General features: G+C 40.1%; 1 protein-coding gene across 2 annotated transcripts in view; it reads right to left on the reverse strand.

The window, feature by feature from the left end:
• styx (serine/threonine/tyrosine interacting protein) overlaps positions 1–23,152 on the reverse strand; it is a 40,506-nt gene that overhangs the window by 12,527 nt on the left and 4,827 nt on the right. For both annotated transcript variants that reach the window (XR_009509230.1, XM_059957883.1), the window contains exons 4-9: positions 18,649–18,746; positions 17,955–18,015; positions 6,647–6,683; positions 6,517–6,556; positions 6,376–6,426; positions 126–198 (exon numbers count right to left, since the gene is read on the reverse strand). Coding sequence is in view for 1 of the 2 variants with exons in the window: in XM_059957883.1 (XP_059813866.1) it covers positions 126–198; positions 6,376–6,426; positions 6,517–6,556; positions 6,647–6,683; positions 17,955–18,015; positions 18,649–18,746 (360 nt within the window). In the remaining variant the exon portion in view is untranslated. The remainder of the gene's footprint in view (positions 1–125; positions 199–6,375; positions 6,427–6,516; positions 6,557–6,646; positions 6,684–17,954; positions 18,016–18,648; positions 18,747–23,152) is intronic.

Below are 23,152 nucleotides of genomic sequence, written 5' to 3' on the forward strand. Positions count from 1 at the left end.
CTCAGAGTTATATGTGGTGACATGTATGTACTCTGAAAATAAATTTTACTGTGAACTTTATAAGCATAATACTAAAATAAATTGTACATTTGTTACAATTCTGATAAAATGTTAAGGCCAAATACCTGTAACTGATGGACAAATCCAGCATTTGGATTAATACAAAATCTCCTTTCCTGAACATAGGTAAAGGCATCCCTAAAGAAATGAATATATCCATGAAGATCTCTCAAAAATATACTTACTCACCATTCAAACATATACATAATGTATTTACTTTTGAACTTTTTCCCACTACTCCCTGAGACAGGTGAACTAGTCCATTATTGATTCACTCAATAACTCTCAGTCTCCTTGGAGAAATATTTAGTTTTCTCTCTGCAAAGGCTACTGATCACAGATTGTTTCAGTTAGATTTAACAAAAATAATAGATACCTTGAGATGTGATTCATTAGTGGTTAACATTACAATACAAGCTGGAAAATTTGGAATATGACCCAAGGGAAATTTCAATTTTTTTATCCCTGGTTAGAAATGGTGTACAGCCTGGGTTGGAGCTGGTTCCATTTTAAAACCTGACACGCACTCATTCATAAGAAACAAAACTATTTAATGTCAAATATAAGGGTGAAGGCAGTCAGAGAGCATAGAGTTTTCACTTTGAAAGTAATAGAAAATAGAATAAACTGCATTGTTGCAGCATAGTATAACATTATAGGGAGTAGTTGAAGTCAAGTTCATTACTCATGAAGGGCAATACTATGGCATGACAATAGGACAGTGGGATTAATTCTGGACTACTGTCTCAAAACTGACAGAGTAACTAAATAAAATGCTATGAAATATATATACATTAAATAACTTGTCTACCAGACTACTGAAAGCAGTAGGCAGGAAGGAAACTTTCCAGTGCATTGCACAATGTGAGCAGAATCCTCGATTTTTAAAGAAAACTTCTGAAGAGGTGCAATACTAGTTAGAATATTTTTCAAAACATATATTAATTCTTCAGTTCTATGATGAATGAAAACTTGAAAACTGGCTGTGATCTACAGGTCAGTACATCCACATGGTACCAAAGCTGCGGATATTTTGATACCAAGCAACATTAAACTCCACTTCTATAATTTATCAAATAGCACTGATTTGTAAAAAATCTATAAAACCTACCTTACATGACCATAATCACAAGTCATTTAACTTATCCAGAAAGACACTGAGAGCGCAACAGCAAAAATTAAAATAATTTTCAACTACACTGCTCAATTAACAATTGTAATAACATGTTAACTGCTGTGTAAGCCGACAACATTGAAATCAGTTCAAATTAGCTTTAATTGGTTTCAATTTATGTAAACTTGCTCTACTCTAAATTATAGTGAACTGGATTTTGCGTTCAATATTTGTATTCAGCAGCAGTATTGTTAGATTCTAATATAGGCACATCTCAAAGAAGCATATTTAGCCCACTGCTCTACTCTTGCCACACTTATGATTGTGGCTAAATTCCATGTTAAATTTGCGGATGACATTACTGTTATTGGTAAAATCTTAGATGGGAACAAGGAGGAGCATAGGAGTGAGGCTTGTTGAGTGACATTGCAACAACAACTTCAGTCTCAACATCAACAAGACCAAGGACTTGATTGTGGACATCAGGAAGGGGAAGTCAGGAGAGCATACATCAGTCCTCACTGAGGGGTCAGAGGTTGAAAGGCAAACAGCATCAAGTTTATCAGGAATTATCCAAGGCCCATCGCATTAATGTAATCACCAAGGTGCGCTAGGCACATTAGACCTCTTTGTTAGGAGTTTGAGGAAATTTGGCATGTCTCCAAAGACTTGCAAATTTCAATAGATGTACAGTGCAATGCACTTGGCCTGGTGTGGAGGCTCCAATGCACAGGATCAATAGAGATTGCAGAAGGTGGTAGACTCAGCCAGCTTTCATCATGGAGACAACCCCCTCCAATCTATGACTTCTTCAAGAAGCAGTGCCTCAGATGTTGGCATCCAACATCTTCTTCGGCAGTTTGAACGGGGCACGACTGCGCAAGCGCGTGAGTCAGCCCATGAGGCAGTGGGAGAATTTAAAATGCGAGCAGATTAATGAAGCGGAAGACAGGGTAGGAAAGCTTTGGAGAGCAGAGGCCGAGGATGAGCTTGCTCCCATTCAGGTAAGGCCTTTAATTGATCTAATTAGGAGTAGGTAATAGGAGTCGAGTGCTCCGTTTGCAGTATGTGGGAAGTCAGGGCGAGCACAATTGTCCCTGATGACACCACCTGTAAAAGGTGCATCCCTGAAAAACTGTGTTAGGGAACTGGAGCTGGAGCTGGATGAACTACGGATCATTCGGGAGGCAGAAATAAACAGGAGTTACAGGGAGATAATCACCCCTGTGTCAGGAGACAGGTAGCTGGGTGACTGTCAGGAAAGGGAAGGGGATTAGACAGAATGAGCAGAGCATCCCTGTGGCCATTCCCATCAATAATAAGTATACCAGTTTGGATACAGTTGGTGGGGACGACCTACCAGGGACAAGTTGCAGTGGTTGCATCTCTGGCACTGAGACTGGACCCTCAGCTCAGAAGGGAAGGAGGGAAAAGAGGAGAGCAGTAGTGATAGGGGATTCGATAGTTAGGTGGACAGATAAGAGGTTCTGTGGAAGAGATTGAGAATCCTGGATGGTCTGTTGCCCCCCTGGTGCCAGGGTTTGCGATATCTCGGATCAAGTTCTCAGTATTCTCAAGAGGGAGGGTGAGCAGCCGGATGTTGTGGTCCATGTAGGGACTAATAACGTGGGTAGGAAGAGTGAGGAGGTCCTGAAAGGTGAGTTTAGGGAGTTAGGTGCCAAGTTAAAGGACAGGACCTCCAGGATAGCAATCTCAGGATTTCTACCAGTGCCACGTGCACGCAGGTTTAGAAATAGTAAGATAACGCAGATCAACACATGGCTGAAGACATGGTGCAGGAGGGAGGGCTTCAGATTTATAGATAATTCGGCAGTTTTCCAGGGAAGGTGGGACCTGTTCCGGCCCGACGGTTTACATCTGAACTGGAGGGGGACAGATATTCTTGCAGGTAGGTTTGTTAGAGAGGCTCCAGTGGATTTAAACTAGATATGGGGGGGGGGGGGGGGGGGGAAGGGGAACAAGAATGTAGGAACAGATGTATGGGAAAAGGAAGAAAAAGAAGATAGTAAAGTTGTTTGCACCGTTAATGGTAAACTGAGCGTAAAAGGTGGAGAATTTCTTAAATGCATTTATTTTAATGCTAAGAGCATTGTAAGAAAGGTGGATGAACTTAGAGCATGGATTGATACCTAGAAATATGATGTTGTAGCTATTAGTGAAACATGGTTGCAGGAGGGGTGTGATTAGCAACTAAATATTCCTGGATTTTGTTGCTTCAGGTGTGATAGAATCGGAGGGACAAGAGGGGGAGGTGTTACATTGCTTGCCAGAGAAAATATTACAGCGGTGCTCTGGCAGGATAGATTAGAAGGCTCGTCTAGGGAGACTATTTGGGTGGAATTGAGGAATGGGAAAGGTATAGGTACACTTATAGGGGTGTATTATAGACCACCTAATGGGGAGTGAGGATTGGAGGAGCAAATTTGTAAGGAGATAGCAGATATTTGTAGTAAGCACAGGGTTATGATTGTGGGAGATCTTAATTTTCCACACATAGACTGGGAAGCCCATACTGTAAAAGGGCTGGATGGTTTGGAGTTTGTAAGATGTGTGCAGGATAGTTTTTTGCAGCAATACATAGAGGTACCAACTAGTGAAGGGGCAGTGTTGGATCTCCTGTTAGGGAATGAGATAGGTCAGGTGATGGAGGTATGTGTTGGGGAGCACTTCGGGTCCAGTGATCACAATGCCATTAGTTTCAATATAATTATAGAGAAGGACAGGACTGGACCCAGGGCTGAGATTTTTGATTGGAGAAAGGCTAACTTTGGGAAGATGCGAAAGGATTTAGAAGGAATGGATTGGGACAATTTGTTATATGGGAAGGATGTAATAGAGAAATGGAGGTCATTTAAAGGAGAAATTTTGAGGGTACAGAATCTTTATGTTCCTGTAAGGTTGAAAGGAAAGGTTAAAAGTTTGAGAGAGCCATGGTTTTCAAGGGATATTGGAAACTTGATTTCGAAAAAGAGAGATAAATATACAATAAATATAGGCAGCATGGAGTAAATGAGGTGCTCGAGGAATATAAAGAATCTTAAGAAAGAAATTAGAAAAGCTAAAAGATACTAGGTTGCTTTGGCAAATAAGGTGAAAATAAATTCAAAGGGTTTCTACTGTTACATTAATAGCAAAAGAATAGTGAGGGATAAAATTGGTCCCTTAGAGAATCAGAGTGGACAGCTATGTGGGGAACTAAAAGAGATGGGGGGAGATTTTGAACAATTTATTTTCTTCGGTATTCACTACGGAGAAGGATATTGAATTGTGTAAGGTAAGGGAAACAAGTAGGGATGTTATGGAAACTATGATGATTAAAGACGAGGAATTCCTGGCACTTTTAAGGAATATAAAACTGGTTAAGTCTCTGGGTCCTGACAGGATACTCCCTAGGAACTTGAGGGAAGCTAGTGTAGAAATAGCAGGGGCTCTGATAGAAATATTTCAAATGTCATTAGAAACAGGGATGGTGCCAGAGGATTGGCGTATTGCTCATGTTTATTGCTATTGTTTAAAAAGGGTTCGAAGAGTAAACCTAGCAATTATCGGCCTGTAAGTTCGACGTCAGCGGTGGGTAAATTAATGGAAAGTATTCTTAGAGATGGTACATATAATAATCTGGATAGACGGGGTCTGATTAAGAACAGTCAACATGGATTTGTGCACGGAAGGTCGTGTTTGACATATCTTATTGAATTTTTTGAAGAGGTTACTAGGAAAGCAGTGGATGCTGTCTATATAGACTTCAGTAAGGCCTTTGACAAGGTTCCACACAGAAGGTTAAGTTAGGAAGGTTCAATCATTAGGTATTAATATTGAAGTAGTAAAATGGATTCAACAGTGGCTGGATGGGAGATGCCAGAGTAGTGGTAGATAACTGTTTGTCAGGTTGGAGGCCAGTGGTGTGCTTCAGGGATCTGTACTGGGTTCAATGTTATTTGTCATATACATTAATGATCTGGATGATAGGGTGGTAAATTGGATTAGTAAGTATGTAGATGATACTAAGGTAGGTGGCGCTGTGGATAATGAAGCAGGTTTCAAAGCTTGCAGAGAGATTTAGGACAGTTAGAAGAGTGGGCTGAAAGATGGCAGATGGAGTTTAATGCTGTTAAGTGTGAGGTGCTACATTTTGGTAGGAATAATCCACATAGGACATACATGGTAAATGGTAGGGCATTGAAGAATGAAGTAGAACAGTGATCTAGGAATAACGGTGCATAATTCCCTGAAGGTGGAATCTCGTGGATAGGGTGGTGAAGAAAGCTTTTGGTATGCAGGCCTTTATAAATCAGAACATTTGAGTATAGGAGTTGGGATGTAATGTTAAAATTGTACAAGGCATTGGTAAGGCCAAATGTGAAGTATTGTACATAGTTCTGGTCACCGAAATATAGGTAAGATGTCAACAAAATAGAGAGAGTACAGAGAAGATTTACTAGAACGCTACCTGGGTTTCAGGACCTAAGTTACAGAGAGACAGGTTGAACAAGTTAGGTCTTTATTCTTTGGAGCATAGAAGGTTGAGGGGGGACTTGATAGAGGTATTTAAAACTATGAGGGGGATAGGTAGAGTTGACGTGGATAGGCTTTTTCTATTCAGAGTAGGGGAAATTCAAACAAGAGGACATGGGTTCAGAGTTAGGGGGCAAAAGTTAAGGGGCAACACGAGGGGGAACTTCTTTATTCAGAGAGTGGTAGCCGTGTGGAATGAGCTTCCAGTAGAAGTGGTAGCGGCAGGTTCAATATTGTCATTTGAAGTAAAATTGGATAGGTATGTGGACAGGAAAGGAACGGAGGGTTATGGGCTAAGTGCAAGTTGGTGGGACTAGGTGAGAGTAAGCGTTCAGCATGGACTAGAAGGGCCGAGATGGCCTGTTTCCATGCTGTAACTGTTATATGGTTATATCCACAATTACGGACCCTCTTCATCCACGACATGCCTTCTTCTCATGACTACTATTGGGGAGGAGGTAGAACACTACTTTGTTATTTTTCTTTGCATCATTTATTTTTTAATTTATAGTAATTTTTATGTCTATACTGCATTGCTGCTGCATAAGAGTTGCTCAAAATTTCATGGCTTCTAAGTCAGTGGAATAAAACCGAATCTGATCACCATTGACATTACTATCCAGATTTATTTATTTATTTATTTTTAACACTCATTCACTTCTTACCTATACTTAACTCCAAATGTTTCCATAACATATGCTATCACCAAGGCTGCACTGGAGAACAGAAAAAAATGTCAGTAGATTACCTTTTAAGACAGGATAGGAAAAATAGATTTTAACTCCAAAAGCTAATCATGTTCCTACCTTCGAGAAATACCTGCATTTCCATGTAGAAGAACTTTTCCTGAAAAATAATAAAGCAGCCAAGTACATTATCATGTTCCACATTTCTTCAGAATACATTAAAGGTAATCTAAATAAATTGAATCTTTACCTCCATTTTTCAAGCATCCATCAATGAATTCTTTAGTCTAAAGAGATAAAATAAAAATAAGGTTAGAATACACTTGAGTAATTTCTGACTGCATTCTTCCAAAGTGAAGGCAATGAATAAACAAAACTTATACGTTGCTCTGTGACTGAAGTCGATTTCATTCTAAGGTGCAAACAGGTAAGAATTCATTTATGACAATGTATAAAGATTAAATTACTGTACATTGAAGATTAATACTGACATTTTTCCAAATCAATAAAGTGCAAAGATGAATTAATTGTGAAAAGTGTCAAGCACTATTTATAATGCACTGTTTCCACCTCTGTAGGTAATAATGTCTTCAGCCATATTGAGATACTGGCTTTAATCCTAAATAGATTTCAAATGCATGCAGATCATAAGGGCAGAAATGAAGGCAAAGATTTTCTGGCCCATGTAGAAGGCCTAGAATAATTTAACTAGAGACTGTTCTGCCTGGCTGGGAAGCAACGAATGCCCAGTAGACAGGAGTGGAAGTTTGGCCAAGTGGGATCAAGGGAGGCTTGTTGAAAAGTTTAGTAGTATTGAAGATTTTATGTAAAGTAGGAGCAATAATTTCCACTAAGCTGAGGCCATACTGTCCTCTTAACAACTACGACTAGAAACATAGAAAATTTTCAAAATAAAGTGGTTGTTATGTAGCTCACTGATTACAAAAAAACTCATTCCACCTTCTACCACCAAGTTATAGCTCCTCAGGTATTCAAACAAGAACATTTCAAATCAGATGACAGTTTCTGTTTCTAGCACCCTTTCAGACAGCAAGTTCCAGGTTCCTACATCTACAGATTTTATTATTATTATTATTATTATTATTATTGGTTAATGTTATTGTGTTAATATCATTTAATGTGCTGTATGTGATATATGTACTGTGTTTTCCATCTTGGTCCCAGAGGAATGTTGCATACAAATGTACAGTTGAATGACAATAAACTTGAACCTCCTACTTAACATGAAAAAAATTCCAAAATCTTCTATCAATTGAATTAAACTGACTTTATTTCTTAACATCCTTTACATGCGAGAGGGGTAAAAATCTTTACATTACATCTTCGTCTGAATGTGCAATGTGCAAATTATAGTAATTTGTAATAAATAGTATGTACAGTAAGATATACAACAGAATAGTCAATATAGCTTAGAAATACAATTGCGTCAGTATGAATTAATCAGTCTGATGGTCTGGTGGAAGAAGCTGTCCCAGAGCCTGGTGATCCTGGCTTTAATGCTACAGTACCATTTCCTGGATGGCAGCAGATGGAGCAGTTTGTGGTCAGGGTGACTCGGGGCCCCAGTGATCCTTATGCACTTGTCACTGTAAATGTCCTGAATAGTGGGAATTTCACATCCACAGATGCGCTGGGCTGTCCCTACCATTTTCTGCAGCCCTGCAATTAAGGTAGGTACAGTTCCCATACCAGGCAGTGATAATCAGGATCCCCTCGATAGTGCCCCTGTAGAAAGTCCTTAGGGTTTGAGGACTCATGTCGAACTTCTTCAACTGTCTGAGGTGAAATACCGTAAATTCCGGACTATAAGCCGCTACTTTTTTCCCACGCTTTGAACACTGCGGCCTATACTACGGTGCGGCTAATGCATGTTTTTTTTTCATGCCGCCAAAAACATTTTGCCTCGTAACAGTAGACCAATAAAATTGATGAGTAGTTCACAGAGGTCCAATGAAATTGTACGATAAATCAAGCGCACTTTCACAATTAAATTATTGTAAATCAGTCATTTGTACTCACCCTCATCAACATGGAAAACACTCGAAGAAAAGCATATGATGCAGCTTTTAAGTTAAAGGTGATCAATCTGGCGGTTGAAGATGGAAATCGAGCTGCTGCACATAATCTTGGCATAAATAAATCGATGTTGAGACGGTGGAGACGCCAGCGTGAAGAACTGAGTCAATGCAAAAAGACGACAAAAGCTTTCAGAGGTAATCATAGCAGATGGCCCGAACTTGAAAACTTTCTTGAAGACTGGGTTAACACACAGAGAGCAGGCGGCCACGGTGTTTCCACCGTGCAGATCAGACTGAAGGCTAAAGCAATTGCCACCAAAATGAAAATCGAAGATTTTAGAGGTGGGCCATCGTGGTGTTTTAGATTTATGAGACGAAAAGGCCTGTCCGTCAGGGTACGCACGATTCTGTGTCAGCAGCTCCCTCCCGACCACGAGGAACAACTTGCTAACTTCCGCACATTCACTCAAAGATAGCGGAGAATTCCATCGGGCCAGATGATATCATAAATATGGATGAAGTACCTTTGACGTTTGACCTGCCTCTCACTCGGACTATTAATAAAAAAGGTGACTCGTCCATCACACTGAAAACAAGTGGCCATGAGAGAACGCATTTTACTTGTGTTCTGAGCTGCACAGCATCCGGACTAAAGCTTCCACTGATGGTGATTTTTTTAAGCCGCTGACAATGAAAGTTCAGTGAAAGCTGCCATCAAGAGTACAAACTCAATTCCAGCTGTGATTCCTGGGGGCACCACGAAGTATTTGCAGCCACTGGACATCAGCGTGAACAGGGCATTTAAAGTGGCGCTGCGCGTTGAGTGGGAGGCTTGGATGACGAGCGGTGAGAAATCCTTTACCAAAACAGGACGCATGCGAAGAGCATCTTTAACTCAAGTCTGCCAGTGGATCCTAAATGCGTGGAGCCGTGTCACAACTTCCACCATCACCAGCGGGTTTCGAAAGGCTGGACTGCTGCATGATGAAGAGGACCGCGTGCACTCAAGTGAGAGCGACAACGAAGAGACTGAAGTGAGTGACGAGATCCTGAGGTTTTATTCAATTCGGACACTGAAGGACTTTGATGGTTTTAGTGCGCAGGAGGAAGATGAAGAAGGCGATCAATAACTTTTCCTGGTAGGCTGCAGTATATATATATTTTTTACCAGTCGTTAGGAGATATTGGAATGTTGTTCGTGCACTGTTCAGTAAAAAAGTATACGCAACGTAATTTGTGTGTTACCGATACGTATGTATATTTAAGAGTAGCTGTGTTACAGGCACTGTTCGAAAAAAAGCATTTGCAATATATATTTGTTTATGTTACCATACGGATTTAATTAAAAGTTAAAAAATCCTCACGTGTAATATCTTTCTGTGTAAATATCTCATATTACAACGTGGGACACCTGCGGCTTAAAATCCGGTGCGGCTTGTACAAGTACAAAATTGATTTTCTTTCTAAAATTAGAGCGTGCGGCTTTTAATCAGGTGCGTTCTGTAGTCCGGAATCTACAGTAGGCACTTTTGTGCTTTTTTCACCACACAGCCAGTGTGTACAGACTAAGTGAGATCCTCTATGATGCGCACACCGAGGAACTTGAAGCTGTTCACCCTCTCAACCCCAGATCCATTGATGTCAACAGGGATAAGCCTTTCTCCATTCCTCCTGTAATCTACAACCAGCATCTTTGTTTCTGCAACATTGAGGGAGAGGTTGTTTTCTTGAAACCAAGGTGTCAAGCTGATGACTTCTTCACTGTAGGTAAAGAATTATATGCAGAATTAAAAGAGCTAAAACCTAAGGTTACATCCACACTACACCGGATAAATCTGTAACCGAAGCTTTTTCTCTTCGTTTTTACCCTCCATTCACACTAAAACGGCGTTTTCGTCCCCCGAAACCAGAGCTTTTCAGAAACACTTTCCAGGGTGGGTATTCTGAAAACTTCACTTGGGCAGATCAGTGTGGATGGGGTAACTGGAGAGATCTGAAAATGCTGTCAGACGCGCTATTTCGTTGTTTTCTTGAACACAACCTGACAATTTCAGAACAGACAGCAATGAGACTGAAGACAGAAGAGTTAGAAATGTACTCACCAAATACTTTGACCCATAACTTACTTAATAAGTATACTGTACTCACTTTGCTGTTTTCTGTCCTTGCTCGTATAAAGGTGGTTTTACCTATTTATGCAAGTACTTCACTGACAATAGATGTGTAACGGCCTAATGTAACATTATATGGAAATACAAGATAATACTGATGCAGACATGTTTTATACATTTAAAAAGGTGCTTTATTAATGCAACAGAGTTAGTCAATTTTTCAATGTTCATCGTCAGCCGGGTCAATCTGTCCGTGAACTCCTGTCGGTTGCATCTGTACGCTCCAGTATTTGTTTTTTTTTTACTTTTAAGTTCTCCTGCACAAGAGCCAACAGCTGTCTGTCATTTTAAGTTTTTTTAGTCTGTAACTACACAAATGCACACTTTCACGGCGAGATTCAACACCAAACATGTCGCTTGGTTTCAGTAGATGTGCCCTGCGCATGCGCAGTAGGAGGAGATTCGCAGAAATCCCCATTTCAATATGGACAGAGATATTTTTAAAAACGCATAGTGTGGACGCCTATCATTTTTACGTGAAACTGGCATTTTCAAAGTTATCCGGTCTAGTGTGGACGTAGCCTAACTGACTTATTGGTGGCTTGACAAGTTGTGTGTAAGAACAATGTATGAACAATGAAGTGTTTGTTGCATGAGAAAGCTTCTATGTCTACCCTTATGTATGTGATAATGGACCTGTAACAGCAGTCCAGACCTTACTCGGAGGCTCACTTGATGCAGATTTTCCCAGGCTCTGTGAGCAGGGACTCTGTTTTGTCAAGTGAGCGACACAAGCTTGCTAATAAACAGTATGTAATTTTAAGTAAACTATGTTTGACAATTATTTCTTGGGTCTGAACCTAAAGTCCTCTGGTAAAGAAGCAGATCGACATAGGCTGCCTCATTATTTGAGACAAAGCCAATCAATGTAGTAACATCTGCAAATCTAATTAGCAGATTGGAACTGTGGGTGGAGACACAGTCATGAATGTGTGCAGAGAGTAAAGGAGGAGGCTTAGGACACAGCCCGGGGGTGAGCGCTCCTGTGTTGAGGGTCAGAGTTGAGGGATTCCACTCTTACCACCTGCAGGCGATCTGACAGGAAGTCCAGGATCCAGCTGCACAGACAGGGTGAAGGCTGAGGTCTCTGAGCGTCTTGTCAAGCCTGGAGGGAATTATGGTGTTGAACGTAGTCCAAGAACAGCATTCTTATATAAACATCCCTCCTCTCCAGGTGTGTAGAGCTGTGGCTATTGTGTCATCTGTCAATCGGTTGTGATGGTAGGCGAATTGTAGGGGGTCCAGTGTGGGTTTGCAGCATACTGCAGATGTGGTCGTTGACCAGCCTCTCAAAGCACTTGCTTTGAGGTGAGTGCGACAGGACACCAGTTGTTCAGACATGTTACCTTGGTCTTTTTACGTACAGGGACAATGGTGGATATTTTGAAGCAGGAGGGCACACTGCATTGAGACAGGGAGAGATTAAAAATGTCTGCAAACATGCCAGCCAATTGTGCCAAGCTTACTGTGAGTACCCGCCCTGGGATGCCATCTGGTCCCGCAGCCTTGTGGTTGTTCACTCATTGGGAACACTTGCATACTTCAGCCTCAAAGATGACCAAGATGCAGGCAGCTCTCCTCAGTGGTTCAGATTTAGCTCATCTGGGAGAGAGGCAGTGATGTTGGCAGCCATACATTACTTTAAATGTGTTCTCCTTGTCATTCAACTCATCTGCCAAGGGAACAAAATTCTTCCTACTTATTCCATCTTAGAATTAATCCACCAGCTGATAACTGGTAGGAGGGCTGCTGAAGATATGCTGTTAAAGTTGTAATTACAAATTAATTGGGAATCATTTTAGTAGGTTCTACTTAACAAAGTTTTGGCTCATCATTTATGAGCCATTATTTTTGACAAATACAAAATCTAGCTAAATCCAAGCCTTGCTAAGGCACAGTTCAGCACAGTACAGCACTTCAAATCCAAAGGTGAGGTCAGACAGTTAACTGGTCTCATGGACAAGTTATTGAAATTAAAAACAGACACTATTACATAACAGAGAAATCTGAACTGATTATGGATATCTAAATTGGATTTGCGCAAAACAGATCATGCTTAACAAACTTTATCAATGTCACCATTTAGCTAAAGCATTCAGAGGAATCGTTATGTATCAAAACTATGTGAATACCCAGAAAATGATAAGTGACTTAATTTAAGGCAAAATAAATTGTTTGGTTACAGTGGTCAAAAGCCAGAGAGAAAAGACAATCAATTATACACTCAAATTCAAAAGAAGGCTTTCAATCTAAGTAAATGTGAGGTATTGTACTTTGGGAGAGTAAACCAGGGTAGGACTTGTACAGTAAATGGTAGGGCCATAGAAGGTGTTATGGGAACAGAAGAAATTAGGAATGCAAGTTAATATAGTTTGCTAAAAGTGGCATCACAGGAAGATATAGGGTGGTGGTGAAGGTGCTTGGCACACTGGCAGTCAAGGCAGAATATAAAAATTGGTGAGTTATGCTGCAGCTATAGGATGTCAGAGGCTGCACTTGGAGTATCGTGTAGTTTGAGCCAGCCTACTGGAAGAACGATGTTATTACACTAAAAAGAACACAGAAAAAAATTACCGGGATATTGCTTAGACTGAGGTGTGAATTACAAGGTCAACGGGTAAAGATTATGAATTTATTCCCTGGAACATTGGACATTAAGAAGTGACATATTAGAGTTAAATAAGATCACGAGGGACATAGACAATATGAAAATGCAATCTTTTAATCTTTTTCCCGGGGGTGGGGTGCTAAAATCAACAGGGCATAGATTTAAGAACAGAGATGAGATATTTAAAAGGGCAGCTTCTTCATGCAAACAGTGGTGCCTATTTGAAATGAGCTGGCAGAAATAGTGATTGGCGCAAGCACATTATCAATGTTTAAAAACCATTTAGATAAATAAATGAATAGGAGAGGTTTAGAAGGCTATGGGCCAAAGGATCTGTTTATATGCTATATAACTCTATGACTATGTGGCAGGTAATGAACCACATAGACCAATGCTGAAGTTTCAAATTCTTTGCCATATTTACAACCTATAACAAAGTGGCATGTCATGTAATAAAAACAGAAATAGCTGTAAGTATTCAGCAAATAATTAATGCTTTAGGTGTGAATATAAATGTAATTACCAAGTCCGCAGATGTCACAAAAATTGGTGTTGTTGATAATGACCACAATATTGATTACTGGGTAGATTGGCAGTGTAAATTTAATCCTGGTATGAGTGATGTGATGCAAGTTGGGAGGACTAACTGGGGAAAAGACATACACAATGAATGGTAGGGTGCAGAAGAGTATCTAATGACAGAGGAACCATGATGTACAAGTCAAAGAATATCTGAAAGTGGCAGCACAGTTAGATAATGAGGTGATGGCAGCAAATTGGAAATTGGTAAGTTGATTTCATTAGCCAGCATACAGAATGTTATGGCAACAAGGTTATGGGTCAACCACAGTGTTGTGTACAAGTTCTAGTTGCCACACTATAGGAAAGACAAGATTGGACTTAAGAGGGTACAGAGGAAATTTACCATGACATTGTGTGGGCTGAAGTGTTTCAGTTAAAAGGAAAGACCAAGTATGTTGGATTTGTTTTCTTGGAATGAAGACGGCTGAGTGGGGACCTTATATATGGATAGAAAATCATAAGAGACATAAATAGACAGTAGGAGACTTTAAGAGGTAGCAAAAAATAGCAGAAGAGGTAGCTAAGTAGAGGTAGCCCAGGAAATTATAGACCAGTGAGTCTTACTTCAGTGGTTGGTAAGTTGATGGAAAAGATCCTGAGAGGCAGGATTTTCTCTGCCTCTCCAAATGTTCATATGATTAGTAATAGTCAGCATGGCTTTGTCAAAGGCAGGTCGTGCCTTACAAGCCCGATTGAATTTTTTGAGGATGTGGCTAAACACATTGATGAAGGTAGAGCAATAGATGTAGTCAATATGGATTTCAGCAAGGCATTGATAAGGTACCCCATGCAAGGCTTATTGAGAAAGTAAGGAGGCGTGGGATCCAAGGGGACCTTGCTTTGTGGATCCAGAATTGGCTTACCCACAGAAGGCAAAGACTGGTTGTAGATGGGTCATATTCTTCATAGAGGCCGGTGACCAGTGGTATGCCTCAGGGATCTGTTCTGGGACCCCTTTTCGTGATTTTTATAAATGATCTGGATGAGGAAGTGGAGGGATGGGTTAGTAAATTTGCTGATGACACAAAGGTTGGGGGTGTTGTGGATAGTGTGCAGGGATGTCAGAGGTTACAACTGACAACGGGACATTGATAGGATGCAAAACTGGGCTGAGAAGTGGCAGATGGAGTTCAACCCAGATAAGTGTGAGGTGGTTCATTTTGGTAGTTCAAATATGATGGCAGAACATAGCATTAATGGTAAGACTCTTGGTAGTGTGGAGGATCAGAGGGATCTTGGGGTCCAAGTCCGGAGGACACTCAAAGCTGTTACACAGGTTGACTCTGTGGTTAAAAAGGCATATAGTGTATTGGCCTTCATCAATCATGGGATTGAGTTTAAGAGCCGAGAGGTAATGTTGCAGCTATACAGGACCCAGGTCAGACCCGAGTACTTGGGAGTACTGCGCTCAGTTCTGGTCTTCTCACTACAGGAAGGACGTGGAAGCCATAGAAAGGGTGTAGAGGAGATTTACAAGGATGTTGCCTGGATTGGGGAGCATGCCTTATGAGAATAGATTGAGTGAACTCGGCCTTTTCTCCTTGCAGCCACAGAGGATGAGAGGTGACCTGATAGAAGTGTACAAGATAATGAGAGGCATCGAGCGTGTGGATAGTCAGAGGCTTTTCTCCAAGGCTGAAATGGCTGAAATTTCATCATCCAAATCACTGACATATAATGTGAAAAGAAGCAGTCCCAATACTGATCCCTGCAGAACACCACAAATCACCAGCACTCAACCAGGCCCCCTTTATTCCCTCGCTACCTCCCACCAGTCAGCCAATCTTCTCTCCATGCTAGTATCTTTCCTGTAATATCATGGGCTCTTGTTATGCAGCCTCATGTGGGGCACCTTGTCAAAGGCCTTCTGAAAATCCAAGAAAACAATATCCATTAACTCTCCTTTGTCTAACATGCCTGTTATTTCCTCAAAGAATTCCAACAGAGATGTCAGACAAGATTTCTTCTTAAGGAAACCATGCTGACTTTGGCCTGTTTTATCATGTGCCTCCATGTATTCCAAAAGCTCACCCTTAATAATGGACTCCAATATCTTCCCAACCACTGAAGTCAGGCTAACTGGCCTATAATTTCCTTTCTTCTGCTTCCCTCCCTTCAAAAGAGTGGAGTGACATTTGTAATTTTCCAATCCTCTGGAATCATACAGGAATCTAGTGATTACAGCAACAACACTCATTCTACCCTAAAATTCTCTCATTTCTGGCATACTACTAGTGTATTCCACAGTGAAGACTGACACAAATACTTATCAAGTTCACCTGTCATTTCTTTGCTCTCCTTTACTACCTCTCCAGCATAATTTTACAGTGGTCCAATATTCACTCTGCAAATCTTTTACTCTTTATATATTTGAAACAACTTATTGTATCCTCTCTTATATGACTGGCTAGCTTACCTTCATATTTCATTTTTCCTTTTCTTTTGGCTTATTTTAATTGCCTTCTGTTGTTTTTTAAAAGCTTCTCAATCCTCTAACTTTCCACTAATTTTTGCTTTTATATGCCCTCTTTTCTTTTTGTGCTTTCTTTGACTTCCCTTGTCAGCCACGCTGCCTCATCCTCCCTACTGCATCTTTGGGATGTAACTATCCTGCGCCATCCAAACACCTCCTACAAATTCCAGCCTTTGCTGTTCTGCTAGTCTCCTTTTCCAATCAGCTCTGGCCAACTCCTTATCATACTTCCATACTTCCCTTTACTCCACTATAATACTGACTTTAGCTTCTCCCTCTCAATCTACAGGATGAATTCTATCATATTATGTTCACCGTCTCCTACGGGCTCCTTTACCTTAAGCTCCCTCATCAAATCTGGGTCATTACATAAAACCCAATCCAGAACTGCCTTTCCCTTAGTGGGCTCAACAATGAGTTGCTCTAAAAAGCCATCTCATAGGTCTTCTACAAATTCCCTCTCTTGGGATCCAATGCCAACCATTTCCCCAGCCCATGACAATTGCAATATTACCCTTTTTACATGCTTTTTCTACCTCCCAATGTAATCCCACAACAACACACACAAAATGCTGGTAGAACACAGCAGGCCAGGCAGCATCCATAGGGAGAAGCACTGCCGACGTTTCGGGCCGAGACACTTCGTCAGGACCAACTGAAAGGAAAGATAGTAAGAAGAGGCCTCCATATAACTCCTCAGGTTTTTTTTTAACCTTTGCAGTTTTGTGACTCTGGTTCCTTAAGGTTGTCATAGTTGGGAGTGGGGATAAGTTTCCACTATCTTTAAAATGCTCCATTGGCGTGCGTCTCAAGTAGCTCGTGTATCAGATTCCTGGCTATGGGTAAGTAGCCCCTCTGCTTGTGGGCAGCCTCAGGATAGATGAAGGCTACGGGTGTAAACCCAGATAAAAAATCCAGAGATGAGCCCCTAATGCAGCTGGATGTCACTGAACATCCTTCCAGTAGCTTCTTGAGCCAAACATACTGCTTTGCTTTCCTTTGGACTAAACCAGTGAGGCCGAGAGGGGGGATCTTTGCAACTGAGCACCCCAGAACCTCCATACCATCTGCCCAGTCTTGTGCCCTGGAGAGGTCACTCCAGTGCCGCTGCTTGCAGCAACTGGACCAACATGAGAGGCAGTAGCTACGAGTGATAAGCCCTCACTGACTGACTGAGGTAACAGGCGCTGCAGGCTGTCTTTGAATCACCTCTACAGCCTGGCACAACATTAACTTGCGGAAACTACAGCAAAACCTGCCACTCCAAAATTGGACTGTACAGCCATAGCAGGTGCTGGAGCTCTACAAAAGACTGAACCATAGCGTGCACTCCATTGTCCTTCGAGACAGACAGATGCCATCAATTCTGGGTGGTATTTTTAAAACTGCCATACAAGACATACAGCATTTCAACTCCACCATTCTATACACAAGGCCCATTTAGTAATTAAGTTAAACACTTGGTTATTGTTAGCTTAAAGGTTAACTAAACATTTGGAAACCAAATAAGAAAACAATATATAGTCCCAAAATCAACATATCAAACTATGACAAAAAGGTACTTTAAAACTACAACTCTTGGATTGCTGATTATTCTAGGATAACTCTGCTGATACATTTTCCTGCTGAAATACCATTTCAAGAGAAATTGTGCAGAGCTTATTTATTTGTGAAAAATTACCTACCACAGGGAAATATCGTATTATATTTTCCACTGGATTATCAGCAATATCCAAAATTAAATACCTACAAAACAGAACAGAGAATATTTCAAACTCAAGACATGTTACCTTTTCACCACACAATCTCCAAAATTCAGAGTGCTTTCAAATAAAAGTACAGGACAAGTTTGACAAACTTTTTAAAAAAAAGCTTGACTGACAAGAACAGCAACTTTCTTGTACTTCCTCAGTTGGTTCCACTTGGACTAAGAAAAAGTTGCCTGATGGGAATATATTTTTGTTAAAACCAGAATGGAGGACAACATTTGGTATGCATATCTGCTTCTGCCTCACCTGTTAAACATTAAACAGCTGTACCTCCAAGGAGCATTAGAAGAAAGAATTGAATAGTAATGAAAGTCATTACTTCTGTTGCAATGCTATTGATTCTCACAAGTGAAAAAAAGACTTGATTTTGAAGTTAAAAAGAGACAGGTAAGTAGTTAAATTTAGTTAAGTACCAGCTAAGACAAATCATGAAATAAAAACAATTCAAATCTGTTAAAATATTCCTGCAAATAATATTTGGTTCACCAATTCTATAAAAGCCACTGCAGAAACACATCAACCCAAGAAGAACAGAAACAAACATTTCAATTGCAACTATTTAATAATCAGCAACAAAAAAATGAACACAAAATCTTTAAATAGAAGTTACCTAAATTTCTCTTGGAAATTTGCCTTGATGAAGTTTGCTTCAATATCTTGCCGTACACATATAATGTGAGTTATTCCATTTTCTTCAAGAATGGGAAGCTACCAAACAAAAAGTTTTGTTTTAGACCTTTCACCCACAAACACAAATGGAATGGCTTTCAAACAGCAAGAAGCCCAAGTTCAAGCCATCTTCAAATTTGCCAACAATACTAATGTTATTGAACTACTGGTGGTGATGAGTGAGCTTACCAGAGTGAGATGAGACACCTGGTTGAGTGCTGCTGTGACAAAAGCCTCTTGTTCAGCATTAACAAAACAAAATAGCTGATTGTTGACTTCAGAAAGGGGAAGGACAACAAGCAACACTCAAAGGTCAAAGTAAATTTATTAGCAAAGTACACGTATGTCACTATATACTACTGAGATTCATTTTCTTTTGGGTGTTCACAGTAAACACAGAGAAACACAGTATAATCAATGAAAAATTAACAAAGGTAATCAAACAACCAATGTGCAAAAGACAACAAATTGTGCAAATACATGAAGTAAAACAAAATAATAATAAACAGGAGGACCATTTCCATCATCAATTGCCCTAAAATAAACTGACAAATACCAGTTTACACTTTGTAAAATTTGGTGGTGCAGCAGCTTTAAATTCCTGGGCATTAACAAATCAGATAACCTGGGCCCAGCACATAGATACAATCATAAAGAAAGCATGCCAGCATCTACCAATGGACTACAGAAGCCTGAAGATCCACACTACCAGGTTCATGTTCAGCTACTTCACTTAACACTTCCTTTCAACTATTCAGTCCTTGAAATAACCAGCTAAACCCTAACCACATTTAATGTGACCACAAGGCTGTGGGCTTAGTCCCCTGCTCGACTCACTTTATACTTATGACTTGAGGCTTATGCCATGTTTAAGTTTTCTGATGACACCACTGTTGATGGCCAAATCAAAGGTGATGACTAATCAGCATATAGGAGTGGGATTGAAAATCTGGCTGAGTGGTGTCACGACCACCACCTCTCACTCAGTGTCAGCAACACCAAGAAGATTATTGTTTCATGAGAAGGAAACTGGAAATCCATGAGCCAGTCTTTATCAGGGGATCAAAGGTGGAGAGGATCAGCAATGTTAAAATCCTCTGTGTTACCATTTCAGAGGATCTGTCCTGGGTTCAGCATATGTGCAATTATGAAGAAAGCACAGCAATGACTCTACTTCCATAGAAGTTTGCACAGCTTCAGGTTGACATCTAAAACTTTGACAAGCTTCCACAGTGGAGAATACATTTCCTAGTTGTATCATAGCCTGGTGTGGAAACACCAATGCCCTTGAACAGAAAATTCTACAAAAAGCAGTGGATCAGCCCAGTCCATCACAGATAAAGCCCTCTCCACCATCAAGGACCCCACCACTCACACCATGCTTTCTTCTTGCTGGTGCCACCAGAAAGCTGGTACAGAAGACTCGGGACTCACAATACCCAGTTCAGGAAGTTATTACCCCACAACCATCAGGCTCTTGAACCAGTGGGGACTTGCCTCATCACTAAACTGCTCCTACAATCAATGGACTTACTTTCAAGGATTCTTCATCTCATGTTCTTGATACTTATTGTTTATTTATTTATTTTTTCTTTTGTATTTGCAATTCATTGTCTTTTGCACATTGTTTGTTTGTCTGCCCTGTTGGTGCAATGTTTCTTTGATTTATTGAGTATGCCACAAGGAAATGAACCTCAGGGTTGTATATGGTGACATACATGTACTTTGGTAATAAATTAACTTGGAACTTTGAAATTTTTGTTCTAATTATGGTTTCTTATAAAAATTGTGTGTAACTTATGTAAAATTAGAATTTTCCTTGTGAATGCTCCTATATGATGCTATGTGCCTGTATAGCCAATGCAAGCATGTTTTTCATTGCACCTGTGCATATATGTACCTGTGTATCTGACAATACATTCAACTTTGACAAGATTAGTATATTAAGGAGGTTCAGCTTGTCACCAAAACCTTCTACAGATGTATTTTTGAAAGCATCCTGTTGGCTTCATGGTCTAGTACAACAATCTGAACGCACAGGAATGCAAGAAGCTGCAGAGGGTAGTGAACTTTATCCAATACATCACAGATAGGTCCCTTTCCACAACTGGTAGTATCTACACGTGGCAGTGTCTCAAGGCGGCAGCATCTATCAAAGATCCTCACCATCTGGGCTATGCCACCTTTTTGTAGCTAACAGGCAAAAGGTACAGAAATCTGAAGTCCAATACCATCAGGCTCAAGAACAGTTACTTCCATAAGACGCAAGAGCAGAATTAAACCATTTGGCTAATTGAGTCTGCTTTGCTATTCCATCATGGCTGATTTATTATCTTTCACAACCACATTCTCCTGCCTTCTCTCCATAATCTTTAACAACCTCACTAATCAAGAACATATCAACCTCTGCTTTAAATACATTTGGTCTGCACAGCCATCTGAGGCAATAAATTTCACAGAATCACCACTCTGTGGCTAAAGGAATTTCCCATCTGTTTTAGAGGGACAATCTTCTACTCTGAGGCTGTGCCCTCTGGCCTAGACTCCTCCACTATAGAAAACATTTTCTTCACATCCACTATATCTAGGCCTTTCAATATTTGATAGGTTTCAATGAAAATCCCATCCATTCTTCTAAACTACATCGAGTACAGGCCCAGAGCTATCAAATGTTCTCCATATGTCAACCCATTCATTCCCAGAATCGTTCCTGTGAAACTCCTCTGAATGCTGATATTTGCATTTGCCTTCCTTACCACCGACTGAATATGCAAGTTAACTATACAGTCTTGAACCATATGGTTAAGACAGTATTAACATAGTATTGCTAAACTGCTGGTATTATTAAACTGTAAGTTAGATTTTGCACTATGACCAGTTTGCACTAAAATGGACTTATTTTTAAATTTAAATTATTTTTTAAATTGTCTTCCTGTAAAAAATTGTGTACATTTAAATTTATGTTTTTCTTGAGAAATGCTGCTTGTATGATACTACGGAGGTTTTTCATTGCCCTTGTGCATTCATATACTTGTGAATATGATAATAAACAATTTCAGCATAAAGATTGGAAGCAGAGACAGGCATTCGGCCAAATTAGTCCTGTCTAATTTATCTGATGTGACATGACAAGCTTCAATTGGTCAGATTCTTCTCAAAACAACAATTCTGCTACATTATTTAGGCATTACATTGTCTAAGCAGTCACTCAAATTTGCATTTATAGTGTAGTTGTAATGCCATAAAACTTCCCTGGAGTAATTATTGAACAAAACATTTGGACAGGTAATCAACAGCTTGATCAAAGTGATAAGTTTCAAGTAGAATCTTAAAGAGAATAAGACTAATGGGAAGGTTCAGGAAAGAATTTCAGCATCAGACTTTACAAAGGTGATAGCACAATGATACTGCAATTAAATTGGGAAATCCCAAATTCTAGAGCTAGTAAAGCTTTAGAGGTAGGAAAGGTGAACACAGAGGCCATTTCAAATCAAAAATTGACTATAATTTTGAACTGAAGTTATTGCTAGACAAGCAATCAATATAAGTCATCAGATACATGTTGACACACAAAACAGTGCAAACTAGGGCAGTCCAGCTGTTTCAAAATGTCAAAATAATAACCCTAATGTTTGTGCTGCATGTGACACATGAAGAGATCAAGATTTCATCACAGTACTACTATGGAGTTCTTTTGAATGTGCATTCTACTAATATTGAAGTAGTATTTATATTTTGTCTGTGAAGCAACAGACGAGGACTAAGCTTACTTAGATAGCGGCTACTACATTCATTTCAGAAATCAAAGCCTTGGAGTAATTTTGAAGTTGAAGGGTGCTTCCACTATTTACTAAAAAGAGATCAAAGTACTAGTAGACTCAAATAGTCTTTTAACAACCACTACTTTCTGCAGGTGATGTTTTCCCTTCCAGCATAGTGGGTTATCAACACTTCATAAACTCACACTATGGGTACAGCATCATGCTTTATTTAAAGATAAAAAAGCTCAGCAGCCAAGAGCTCCATGTTTGTTGATGCTACAATAGGAATAGAGATTTAATTTATCAAGGTATAAATATGCAACCAGTGTTCAGGTCTCTGTTAAAGAACTTCATCTCCTTTCAATTCCCTGAGCTGCAGTTTAAGCACCACATTAACCAAACATAAGTAACAAGACCCCCTTCAAACAGGAGAAAATCTGCAGATGCTGGAAACCCCAGCAACACACACAAAATGCTGCCTAGCCTGCTTGAGTTCCTCCAGGATTTTGTACGTGTTGAACAAGACTACCTTGCTTTCTTACTCCAGGCATATGAAATAGTTTTTACAAATGAATTGTATATCTTTAAGCTCACTCTTTTATTCAATACAGCTTCATCTTGGGTACTAGCCTACAAAGTACCCAGGACATCTTCAGGGAGCGGTTTCTCAGGAAGGCAGCGTCC

Source organism: Hypanus sabinus, chromosome 2 (assembly GCF_030144855.1).
Source record: "Hypanus sabinus isolate sHypSab1 chromosome 2, sHypSab1.hap1, whole genome shotgun sequence".
Lineage (NCBI taxonomy): Eukaryota > Metazoa > Chordata > Chondrichthyes > Myliobatiformes > Dasyatidae > Hypanus > Hypanus sabinus.